The 12,070-nt window shown below is 48.9% G+C and overlaps 1 protein-coding gene across 16 annotated transcripts in view; it reads right to left on the bottom strand.

Annotated features, from left to right (window-relative positions):
* The window catches only part of CACNA1D (calcium voltage-gated channel subunit alpha1 D), a 453,220-nt gene that overhangs the window by 381,355 nt on the left and 59,795 nt on the right, over positions 1–12,070 (bottom strand). For 15 of the 16 annotated variants that reach the window (XM_056524364.1, XM_056524368.1, XM_056524357.1 and 12 more), the window contains exon 1: positions 11,197–11,407. The exons of the other annotated variant lie outside the window; for it this stretch is intronic. In XM_056524364.1, the coding sequence (XP_056380339.1) occupies positions 11,197–11,224 (28 nt within the window). In that variant the 5' untranslated portion in view covers positions 11,225–11,407. Of the gene's footprint in view, positions 1–11,196; positions 11,408–12,070 lie in introns of those variants that run through there. 16 annotated transcript variants of the gene reach the window in all.

Here is a 12,070-nt window from a genome sequence, read left to right as displayed (position 1 = left end):
TACTGGAAGGATAACAACTTTTTAATAGGAGTAATTTACAAATCTGTTTAACTTTCTGGTACCAGTTGATAAAAAAAAAAAACAGGATTAGAAAAACCTCTTGTTGTGTGAGGTATTGCAGCTCAATACCACTGTATTGAATCAGGACATGCTGGGAGTTTTAGTTTTACAATAGCTTGAAAGGGTGCAGATTGCTGGTCTATGGTATAATACTTATACTGCTTAGATACTGAGTCTTTAAAGTCTTTTTAATTCCAGGAATTTTTTTTATTTGACTTTTCTACAGGGGCTGTGTGTGACGGTTTTCTCACAATTCTTCTGTGATTTTCACTCCAATATTTATTTTTACCAGCATACAAAATGACTGTTGTCTCAGATTTTTCCCAGGTTGCAATGTGGCCAAGACCTGACTCACTAGTCAGCTGATGACAGGGAGCCTGCCTGCTTCAATGGGTGGAGCGATCGCTTGGTGAGAGAGAGATCAATCTGCAACTAATACAACAGCTGTCGGCACCCTGATTGAAAACAGCAGGTCTTTTGAATGGATGAAGCTCATTTATGTTTCAATGGGTGGGGTGGCTGATGTGTGGGAGGGAAAAAAATTGAATTATGGGATTTTTAGTCAAAAAAAGAAAACTGAAACAGGAAATACTAGTTCACTAAAAGCTAGCCATGTGTTATGGTAATCTCACAACATAGCCATTTAGCCCCAAGACAAGTGCATATCCTTTCTAAGCATGTCCATTACTGTCTGCCAGGTAAGTACTAAAATCACCTTATGGTGGATAACTCCTTTAATACCTGTCAGTTGATAACATTTTTATATGTTCCTTGGTGACTTCACCCATGATAACAATCCCCCCTCTGCTATTTTTTTGTTCCATTTCCGCTGCTCATTCTCTGTGAGCTCTTCAGTAGAGTAAGGGATGTTCCCCGGCAGGCGAAACGTCACCCAAAACCCTGCCGGAGAATCCTTACGCCCTCCCTCATCTATGCAGCACTAGCTCTTGCCTGCTTGATTGACAGGTAGAGAACGCAGCACTGAGCTGAGAAGGTCCTGACCATATTTCCGTATTTCTGTGTCCGCCAGGCTGATGCTGGAGACAATCCTGCTTGGTCAGAGGACAGAATGAGGGACCCCTAGTGGCGAGACTTGTAAGGTGGCTTTTAAAAAGTAAAGGTTGAAAACTTGATGATGAAATATATTATGAAGTTAGTTGATATGGACTGATTTATAGCATATTAATAATTATTGCAAATGACAGATAACATTTAATAGAAAAATTTAAATTTATAGGAAAATTCATGGAGGATCCATCAGTGTTTGGTGAGATGTTCAGTTAGTAGAACTCCAAAGTGTTGCATGGGGAGAAGAATGGGTCCCGCAGCTAACCATAGATCAGTGTTTCCCAACCAGGGTGCCTCCAGCTGTTGCAAAACTACAACTCCCAGCATGCCTGGACAGCCAAAGGCTGTCCGGGCATGATGGGAGTTGTAGTTTTGCAACAACTGGAGGCACCCTGGTTGGGAAACAATGCCATAGATGGAACAATGATCTGCTTCACAATAACACAATGATGTAATGATTAACCAATTAAAAAGGTAATTATTGGCATAATGATTGCGTCTGGGGTCAGTGCTGATCAATGAACGGAGAACTGATCACTACAATATTCATTCTGGTCAGATCAGAAGTCCTTACTGTCATGGTTACTCTACCCAGGGTTTAAAGGGGTACTCCGGTGGAAAACTTTTTTTTCTAAATCAACTGGTAATAGAAAGTTAAACAGATTTATAAATTACTTCTATTAAAAAATCTTAATCCTTCCAGTACTTATTAGTGGCTGTATACTACAGAGGAAACTATTTTCTTTTTGGATTTCTCTTCTGTCTGTCCACAGTTCTCTCTGCTGACACCTCTGTCCGTGTCAGGAACTGTCCAGAGTAGGAGCAAATCCCCATAGCAAGCCTCTCCTGCTCTGGACAGTTCCTGACATGGACAGAGGTGTCAGAAGAGAGCCCTGTGGACAGGCAGAAAAGAAATCCAAAAAGAAAATAATTTCCTGTGTATTATAATGCCGCTAATAAGTACTGAAAGGATTAAGATTTTTTAATAGAAGTAATTTACAAATCTGTTTAACTTTTTTGGCACCAGTTGATAAAAATAAAAAAATAAAAAAAATGTTTTCCACCGGAGTACCACCTTAACATGAAGTACAATGCAAGCTACAATTGTATGCAATAATTTAGGTTTTCTATAATAATTCTTACATTTAACCCTTAAGAATGATACAACTATCTAACAGAAACAGATCACCAGCTAGAGCAGGGGTCTTCAAACTGTGGCCCTCCAGATGTTGCAAAACTACAATTCCCAGAATGCCCGGACAGCCGTTGGCTGTCCGGGCATGCTGGGAGTTGTAGTTTTGCAACATCTGGAGGGCCACAGTTTGAAGACCGCTGAGCTAGAAGCTGAGGGCACCAAGTGAATTCTCCTGTGAGGTCTCAGACCAGAAGCTTTGCTGTCTTAGTGCAAAATGATATAGAACTGACTTGTAATGGGCAGAATACAACATCGATTTGGGCTGTCTCTTGCACCACGTCAAAGGAAATCTGGAAATTGTGGATCACACTGTTACACAACCTGTTCACCCTCCATACTCTCACAGTCCACAGAAAATAACGGCGATCAAAAGTGCATTGGAAGAAGATAGTAGCCTCTACATCGGATCAGTTTTATCAGAGGCTTTATATGGTGTAGGTATGAAAAAACTAAAAAAAAACTACTGACAGAAAGGATATTGGAAATGGGTAGTGATATAGATGTAACTATGTTGTGAGGAGGATGGCAGGATAGACAGTGCTACACACAGGAGCAACGACCTAGACCAGTGGTCTTCAGACTGTGGACCTTATGCTCTTGCAAAACTACAATTCATTGGCTGTCCGGGTGTGCTGGGAGTTGTCCATAGTTTGGAGACCACTGACCTACACAGGAGCAGCTGATGGTTTTAGGCACACATGCTATAGTTACGGAGCAGATATAGATACAGGTAGAAACAAGTATGGTCAGGGGGTAACCAGGAATTCAGGGGTTCATCCTTGAGTATGGGTAGAGATGGAATGTTTCTGGTCTTGGGGGTAGTACATGGAAATGGGTTTGGGGTCAAATGAAAGGGCACCACGAGCTTCATGCCCAATTTTTGGGTCTTTAGTAAAGTACAGGTTTCTGTGGAACAGATATGGGGCCAAATACAGGCAGAGATGAGAGGGAATGCAAAGGGTCCTGGTCCTGTTGTGTGGGTATGGGGTCTGGCTTTGGCTCCTAAGGTGTGGGTATAAAGTTGGGTACCGATGGCATGAATGTAGAGTGTGCAGTTTTCCAGGCTTGTGGATCAGGTATGGGTTAAGGTATAAGAGGACACTACAAGTCTACAGATCATGTTCTGGTTTTGGATGTTGAGATGTGAGAAGGAGATTGGGTGCTATGATGTGAATGTAGATGCAGCTGGTCTTGGGTTGTGGATCAAGTACAAGTGGAGACAAGAATGTACTAAGGCCAAAGTAAGCATTTGGGGGAAGGAGAGACCAGGGGGCATTAGTGTCTTGGTGTACGGCTATGGAGGCTATGAGGTTGGATACTGGTGACATGACTGCAGAGTACAGGTTTACGATCTTGTGGGTCAAGCATGGGGTCAGGTACATGGAAAAGAAAACCAGAAAGCATTATAGGGTCTGGAGGTGTGTGTATTGGGTCAGGTAGAAGGAGAGGCTAGAGGGTACTATAAGGTCTAGATGTGTGTGTATAGGGTCAGTGTCTGGTTTTAGCTATCAAGGTGTGGGTATAATGTTGTGCATTGGTTGCATGAATACAAAGAGCAGGTTTCTGGTCTTACGGATCAAGTACAAGAAGAGACAAGAGGGTACTACAGGGTATGTATTGGGTCAGGTACAAGAAAGACAAGACAACACTATAGTATAAGGTTATGGTTTTGGATCCTGAGGGGTGAGTATCAGGTTGGGTACAGATGACATGAATACAGGGTGCAGGTTTCTGCTCTTGTGGGTCAGGTACAAGGAGTAACAAGACAGCATTAAAGGGTCTATATGAGGTAAGGTTCTGGATCTCGGGGTGTGGGTATCAGTTTGGGAGCTGATGCATGGATACAGTGTGTAGGTTTACATTCTTGTGGATCAGGTACAAGAAGAGATAAGAGGGCACTACAGGGTCTATTGGTGTGTATGGGGTCTGGTACAAGAAGAGATAAGAGGGCACTACAGGGTCTAGAGATGTGTATGGAATCAGGTACAAGGAGAGACCAAAGGGTACTACATGGTCTATTGGTGTGTATGAGATCAGATAAAAAAAAGAAAAAAGGGTACAAGGAGAGGTGAAAGGTCACTACAGGGTGTAGAAGTGTGTATGGGGTCATGTACAAGGAAATCGCAGAGGGCACTACAGGGTCTATTGATGTGTATAGGGTCAGGATCAGATACAAATGAGAGGGCACTTCAAGGTCTATTAATGTGTATGGGGTCAGGTAGAGATGAGAGGGCACCATAGGGTCAGGTCCAAGGGGAGACCAGAAGGCATTACAAGGTCTACTTGTGTGTATGGGGTTAGGTACAAGGAGAGATGAGAGGGCACTACAGGGTGTAGCGGTGTGTATGGAGTCATGTACAGTGTCAGGTAGAGATGTATGGGGTCAGAATGAGGCAGACAGACATATATGGGGTTAGGTACAGATGAGAGGGCACTACAGGGTCTATTGGTGTGTGTACTGTAAGGTAGAGATGTATGGGGTCAGGATCAGGTAGAGATGAGAGGACATTACAGGATCTATTGGGGTGTATGGCGTCAGGTAGAGATGAGGGGGCATTACAGGGTCTACTAGTGTGTACGGGATGGGGTAGAGATGTATGAGGTCAAATAGAGCTGTATGGGGTCAGGATCAGGTAGATATGTATGGGGTCAGGTAGAGATAAGAGGACATTACATGATCTATTGAGGTGTATGGGGTCAGGTAAAGATGATGGGGGCACTATAGGGTCAGGTAGAGATGTATAAGGTCAAGTAGAGCTCTATGGGGCCAGGCAGAGGTGAATGGGGTCAGTATCATGTAGAGATTGTGGTGGGTTATAGGTCTGACATGGTTCAGGTCTCCCCTTATGTGGATCATGTGAGGTGGGGTATTCAGGTGTGGGGCAGGTAGGGTATATGGGGTCAGGTATAAAGGGGGCTATATGTCTGACATGGTTCAGGTCTGGTCAGTCTCCAGGTGTGGATCAGGTAGGGGTATATGGGGTCAGGTATAGAGGGGGCTATATGTCTGACCTGGTTCAGGTCCAGTCAGTCTCCAGGTGTGGATCAGGTAGGGTATATGGGGTCAGGATCAGGTATAGAGGGGGCTATATGTTTGGCATGGTTCAGGTCCGGTCAGTCTCCAGGTGTGGATCAGGTAGGGGTATATGGGGTCAGGTATAGAGGGGGCTATATGTCTGACATGGTTCAGGTCCGGTTAGTCTCCAGGTAAGGATCATGTAGGGTATATGGGGTCAGGTATAGAGGGGGCTATATGTCTGACTTGGTTCAGGTCCGGTCAGTCTCCAGGTGTGGGTCAGGTAGGGGTATATGGGGTCAGGTATAGAGGGGGCTATATGTCTGACATGGTTCAGGTCCGGTCAGTCTCCATGTGTGGATCAGGTAGGGTATATGGGGTCAGGTATAGAGGGGGCTATATGTCTGACATGGTTCAGGTCCGGTCAGTCTCCAGGTGTGGGGCAGGTAGGGTATATGGGGTCAGGTATAGAGGGGGCTATATGTCTGACATGGTTCAGGTCCGGTCAGTCTCCAGGTGTGGGGCAGGTAGGGTATATGGGGTCAGGTATAGAGGGGGCTATATGTCTGACATGTTTCAGGTCCGGTCAGTCTCCAGGTGTGGATCATGTAGGGGTATATGGGGTCAGGTATAGAGGGGGTTATATGTCTGACTTGGTTCAGGTCCGGTCAGTCTCCAGGTGTGGATCATGTAGGGTATATGGGGTCAGGTATAGAGGGGGCTATATGTCTGACATGGTTCAGGTCCGGTCAGTTTCGAGGTGTGGATCAGGTAGGGGTATATGGGGTCAGGTATAGAGGGGGCTATATGTCTGACATGGTTCAGGTCCGGTCAGTTTCGAGGTGTGGATCAGGTAGGGGTATATGGGGTCAGGTATAAAGGGGGCTATATGTCTGACCTGGTTCAGGTCCAGTCAGTCTCCAGGTGTGGATCAGGTAGGGTATATGGGGTCAGGATCAGGTATAGAGGGGGCTATATGTTTGACATGGTTCAGGTCCGGTCAGTCTCCAGGAGTGGGGCAGGTAGAGTATATGGGGTCAGGTATAGAGGGGGCTATATGTCTGACTTGGTTCAGGTCCGGTCAGTCTCCAGGTGTGGGTCAGGTAAAGGTATATGGGGTTAGGTATAGAGGGGGCTATATGTCTGACATGGTTCAGGTCCGGTCAGTCTCCAGGTGTGGATCAGGTAGGGTATATGGGGTCAGGTATAGAGGGGGCTATATGTCTGACATGGTTCAGGTCCGGTCAGTCTCCAGGTGTGGGGAGGTAGGGTATATGGGGTCAGGTATAGAGGGGGCTATATGTCTGACATGGTTCAGGTCCGGTCAGTCTCCAGGTGTGGATCAGGTAGGGTATATGGGGTCAGGTATAGAGGGGGCTATATGTCTGACTTGGTTCAGGTCCGGTCAGTCTCCAGGTGTGGGTCATGTAGGGTATATGGGGTCAGGTATAGAGGGGCTATATGTCTGACATGGTTCGGGTCCGGTCAGTCTCCAGGTGTGGATCATGTAGGGTATATGGGGTCAGGTATAGAGGGGGCTATATGTATGACATGGTTCAGGTCCGGTCAGTCTCCAGGTGTGGATCATGTAGGGTGTATGGGGTCAGGTATAGAGGGGGCTATATGTCTGACATGGTTCAGGTCCGGTCAGTCTCCAGGTGTGGGTCATGTAGGGTATATGGGGTCAGGTATAGAGGGGGTTATATGTCTGACTTGGTTCAGGTCCGGTCAGTCTCCAGGTGTGGGTCAGGAAGGGTATATGGGGTCAGGTATAGAGGGGGTTATATGTCTGACATGGTTCAGGTCCGGTCAGTCTCCAGGTGTGGGTCAGGTAGGGTATATGGGGTCAGATATAGAGGGGGCTATATGTCTGACTTGGTTCAGGTCCGGTCAGTCTCCAGGTGTGGGGCAGGTAGAGGTATATGGGGTCAGGTATAGAGGGGGCTATATGTCTGACATGGTTCAGGTCCGGTCAGTCTCCAGGTGTGGATCATGTAGGGTATATGGGGTCAGGTATAGTGGGGGTTATATGGTTCAGGTCCGGTCAGACTCTAGGTGTGGGTCAGGTAGGGTATATGGGGTCAGGTATAGAGGGGGTTATATGTCTGACATGGTTCAGGTCCAGTCAGTCTCCAGGTGTGGATCATGTAGGGTATATGGGGTCAGGTATAGAGGGGGTTATATGTCTGACTTGGTTCAGGTCCGGTCAGTCTCCAGGTGTGGGGCAGGTAAAGTATATGGGGTCAGGTATAGAGGGGGCTATATGTCTGACATGGTTCAGGTCCGGTCAGTCTCCAGGTGTGGGGCAAGTAGGGTATATGGGGTCAGGTATAGAGGGGGCTATATGTCTGACATGGTTCAGGTCCGGTCAGTCTCCAGGTGTGGGTCAGGTAGGGTATATGGGGTCAGGTATAGAGGGGGCTATATGTCTGACATGGTTCAGGTCCGGTCAGTCTCCAGGTGTGGGGCAGGTAGGGTATATGGGGTCAGGTATAGAGGGGGTTATATGTCTGACATGGTTCAGGTCCGGTCAGTCTCCAGGTGTGGATCATGTAGGGTATATGGGGTCAGGTATAGAGGGGGTTATATGTCTGACTTGGTTCAGGTCCGGTCAGTCTCCAGGTGTGGGGCAGGTAGGGGTATATGGGGTCAGGTATAGAGGGGGTTATATGTCTGACTTGGTTCAGGTCCGGTCAGTCTCCAGGTGTGGGGCAGGTAGGGTATATGGGGTAAGGTATAGAGGGGGCTATATGTCTGACATGGTTCAGGTCCGGTCAGTCTCCAGGTGTGGGGCAGGTAGGGGTATATGGGGTCAGGTATAGAGGGGGCTATATGTCTGACATGGTTCAGGTCCGGTCAGTCTCCAGGTGTGGGGCAGGTAGGGGTATATGGGGTCAGGTATAGAGGGGGTTATATGTCTGACATGGTTCAGGTCCGGTCAGTCTCCAGGTGTGGGTCAGGTAGGGTATATGGGGTCAGGTATAGAGGGGGCTATATGTCTGACATGGTTCAGGTCCGGTCAGTCTCCAGGTGTGGATCATGTAGGGGTATATGGGGTCAGGTATAGAGGGGGCTATATGTCTGACATGGTTCAGGTCCGGTCAGTCTCCAGGTGTGGATCATGTAGGGGTATATGGGGTCAGGTATAGAGGGGGCTATATGTCTGACATGGTTCAGGTCCAGTTAGTCTCCAGGTGTGGATCATGTAGGGGTATATGGGGTCAGGTATAGAGGGGGCTATATGTCTGACAAGGTTCAGGTCCGGTCAGTCTCCAGGTGTGGATCAGGTAGGGTATATGGGGTCAGGTATAGAGGGGGCTATATGTCTGACAAGGTTCAGGTCCGGTCAGTCTCCAGGTGTGGATCATGTAGGGGTATATGGGGTCAGGTATAGAGGGGGTTATATGTCTGACATGGTTCAGGTCCGGTCAGTCTCCAGGTGTGGATCATGTAGGGTATATGGGGTCAGGTATAGAGGGGGTTATATGACTGACATGGTTCAGGTCCGGTCAGTCTCCAGGTGTGGGTCAGGTAGGGTATATGGGGTCAGGTATAGAGGGGGGCTATATGTCTTCAGGTCCGGTCAGTCTCCAGGTGTGGGGCAGGTAGGGTATATGGGGTCAGGTATAGAGGGGGCTATATGTCTGACATGGTTCAGGTCCGGTCAGTCTCCAGGTGTGGATCATGTAGGGTATATGGGGTCAGGTATAGAGGGGGTTATATGTCTGACATGGTTCAGGTCCGGTCAGTCTCCAGGTGTGGATCATGTAGGGTATATGGGGTCAGGTATAGAGGGGGCTATATGTCTGACTTGGTTCAGGTCCGGTCAGTCTCCAGGTGTGGATCATGTAGGGTATATGGGGTCAGGTATAGAGGGGGTTATATGTCTGACATGGTTCAGGTCCGGTCAGTCTCCAGGTGTGGATCATGTAGGGTATATGGGGTCAGGTATAGAGGGGGTTATATGTCTGACATGGTTCAGGTCCGGTCAGTCTCCAGGTGTGGATCATGTAGGGTGTATGGGGTCAGGTATAGAGGGGGCTATATGTCTGACATGGTTCAGGTCCGGTCAGTCTCCAGGTGTGGATCATGTAGGGGTATATGGGGTCAGGTATAGAGGGGGTTATATGTCTGACATGGTTCAGGTCCGGTCAGTCTCCAGGTGTGGATCATGTAGGGGTATATGGGGTCAGGTATAGAGGGGGTTATATGTCTTCAGGTCCGGTCAGTCTCCAGGTGTGGATCATGTAGGGTATATGGGGTCAGGTATAGAGGGGGCTATATGTCTGACATGGTTCAGGTCCGGTCAGTCTCCAGGTGTGGATCATGTAGGGTATATGGGGTCAGGTATAGAGGGGGTTATATGTCTGACATGGTTCAGGTCCGGTCAGTCTCCAGGTGTGGGTCATGTAGGGTATATGGGGTCAGGTATAGAGGGGGTTATATGTCTGACATGGTTCAGGTCCGGTCAGTCTCCAGGTGTGGATCATGTAGGGTATATGGGGTCAGGTATAGAGGGGGTTATATGTCTTCAGGTCCGGTCAGTCTCCAGGTGTGGATCATGTAGGGTATATGGGGTCAGGTATAGAGGGGGTTATATGTCTGACATGGTTCAGGTCCGGTCAGTCTCCAGGTGTGGATCATGTAGGGTATATGGGGTCAGGTTATATGTCTGACATGGTTCTGGTCCGGTCAGTCTCCAGGTGTGGGGCAGGTAGGGGTATATGGGGTCAGGTATAGAGGGGGTTATATGTCTGACATGGTTCAGGTCCGGTCAGTCTCCAGGTGTGGATCAGGTAGGGTATATGGGGTCAGGTATAGAGGGGGTTATATGTCTTCAGGTCCGGTCAGTCTCCAGGTGTGGATCATGTAGGGTATATGGGGTCAGGTATAGAGGGGGTTATATGTCTGACATGGTTCAGGTCCGGTCAGTCTCCAGGTGTGGATCATGTAGGGTATATGGGGTCAGGTATAGAGGGGGTTATATGTCTGACATGGTTCAGGTCCGGTCAGTCTCCAGGTGTGGATCATGTAGGGTGTATGGGGTCAGGTATAGAGGGGGCTATATGTCTGACATGGTTCAGGTCCGGTCAGTCTCCAGGTGTGGATCATGTAGGGTATATGGGGTCAGGTTATATGTCTGACATGGTTCTGGTCCGGTCAGTCTCCAGGTGTGGGGCAGGTAGGGGTATATGGGGTCAGGTATAGAGGGGGTTATATGTCTGACATGGTTCAGGTCCGGTCAGTCTCCAGGTGTGGATCAGGTAGGGTATATGGGGTCAGGTATAGAGGGGGTTATATGTCTTCAGGTCCGGTCAGTCTCCAGGTGTGGATCATGTAGGGTATATGGGGTCAGGTATAGAGGGGGTTATATGTCTGACATGGTTCAGGTCCGGTCAGTCTCCAGGTGTGGATCATGTAGGGGTATATGGGGTCAGGTATAGAGGGGGTTATATGTCTGACATGGTTCAGGTCCGGTCAGTCTCCAGGTGTGGATCAGGTAGGGTATGTGGGGTCAGGTATAGAGGGGTTATATGACTGACATGGTTCAGGTCCGGTCAGTAGGAGTGTACAGCAGTGATCCCGCACCTGTGGCTCTCCATCTGTTGCCTGGGGCGGTCAGGGCATGCTGGGAGTTGTAGTTTTGCAGCTGGAGAGCTCCAGGCTGGGGATGAGTATAGGACAGATCAGGCTGCCATGCTGAGGACGATGCTGCGGGTGATGTACAGGACTCAGGCGGGATCTATAGATGTCAGTGATCGTGCAGTGAAGGGCAGGGTGGTCCTGGCACACATGACCCTGGGGGGATGCGCACACACAGTCCGGGGGTCACACAGCGCTCCGCACAGCCTCCTACCTCCATCGAGCTCCCCCGGCTCGTCCATCCTTGCCCCCTCCAGAGAAAGCCGAGATCCCGCACCGAGCCGCGAACACTCTCCCGTCCGGCCCCCCTCCTACCCGCCCCCCATGTCACTGATGAGGCACCGGGCGATCCCTGGCAGCTCCGGCCGGCATCTCCTCACATCCGGGCGACCGTGGTTCTCATGGCAACCGCTCCTGTCTCCTGTCACTGCTTACTGGCTGAGAATGAGTTAACTTGCCCCGTGGGGAGGGGGCGGGGCTGGGATTAACTCCCTGCGCTCCGAGTCATGTGACCAACAAAATAAACCTTCGCTGGGGGTGTGAGGGTTGGGCGTGCTTTCATCCGGACGCTGATTGGCTGATGGCGGCGCACTCCTCGCTTCTAATTGGCTAAGAGCGAGAGATGCTGAGCATAACAACGCTGGAGGATAGAGAGCGGTCAGCTGGTCGGTCCTTCAGTCCCTGCAGCTCGAGCGGGAGAACCGGGCTGCTCGGGAGGATGGGGGTGAAGAGGGTGATGGTGATGATGATCATGATGAGGGTGATGGTGATCATGATGAGGGTAATGGGGATCATGATGAGGGTGATGGTGATCATGATGAGGGTGATGGTGATCGTGATCATGATGAGGGTGATGGTGATCATGATGAGGGGATGGTGATCATGATGAGGGTAATGGTGATCATGATGAGGGTAATGGTGATCATGATGAGGGTAATGATGATCATGATGAGTGGATGGTGATCATGATGAGGGTAATGGGGATCATGATGAGGGTGATGGTGATCATGATGAAGGTAATGGTGATCATGGTGAAGGTAATGGTGATCATGATGAGGGTAATGGTGATAATGATGAGGGTAATGGTG

Source organism: Hyla sarda, chromosome 6 (genome assembly GCF_029499605.1).
Source record: "Hyla sarda isolate aHylSar1 chromosome 6, aHylSar1.hap1, whole genome shotgun sequence".
Lineage (NCBI taxonomy): Eukaryota > Metazoa > Chordata > Amphibia > Anura > Hylidae > Hyla > Hyla sarda.
The sequence above is the reverse complement of the archived record's forward strand: the minus strand, read 5'-3'. Positions and strand labels throughout refer to the sequence as shown.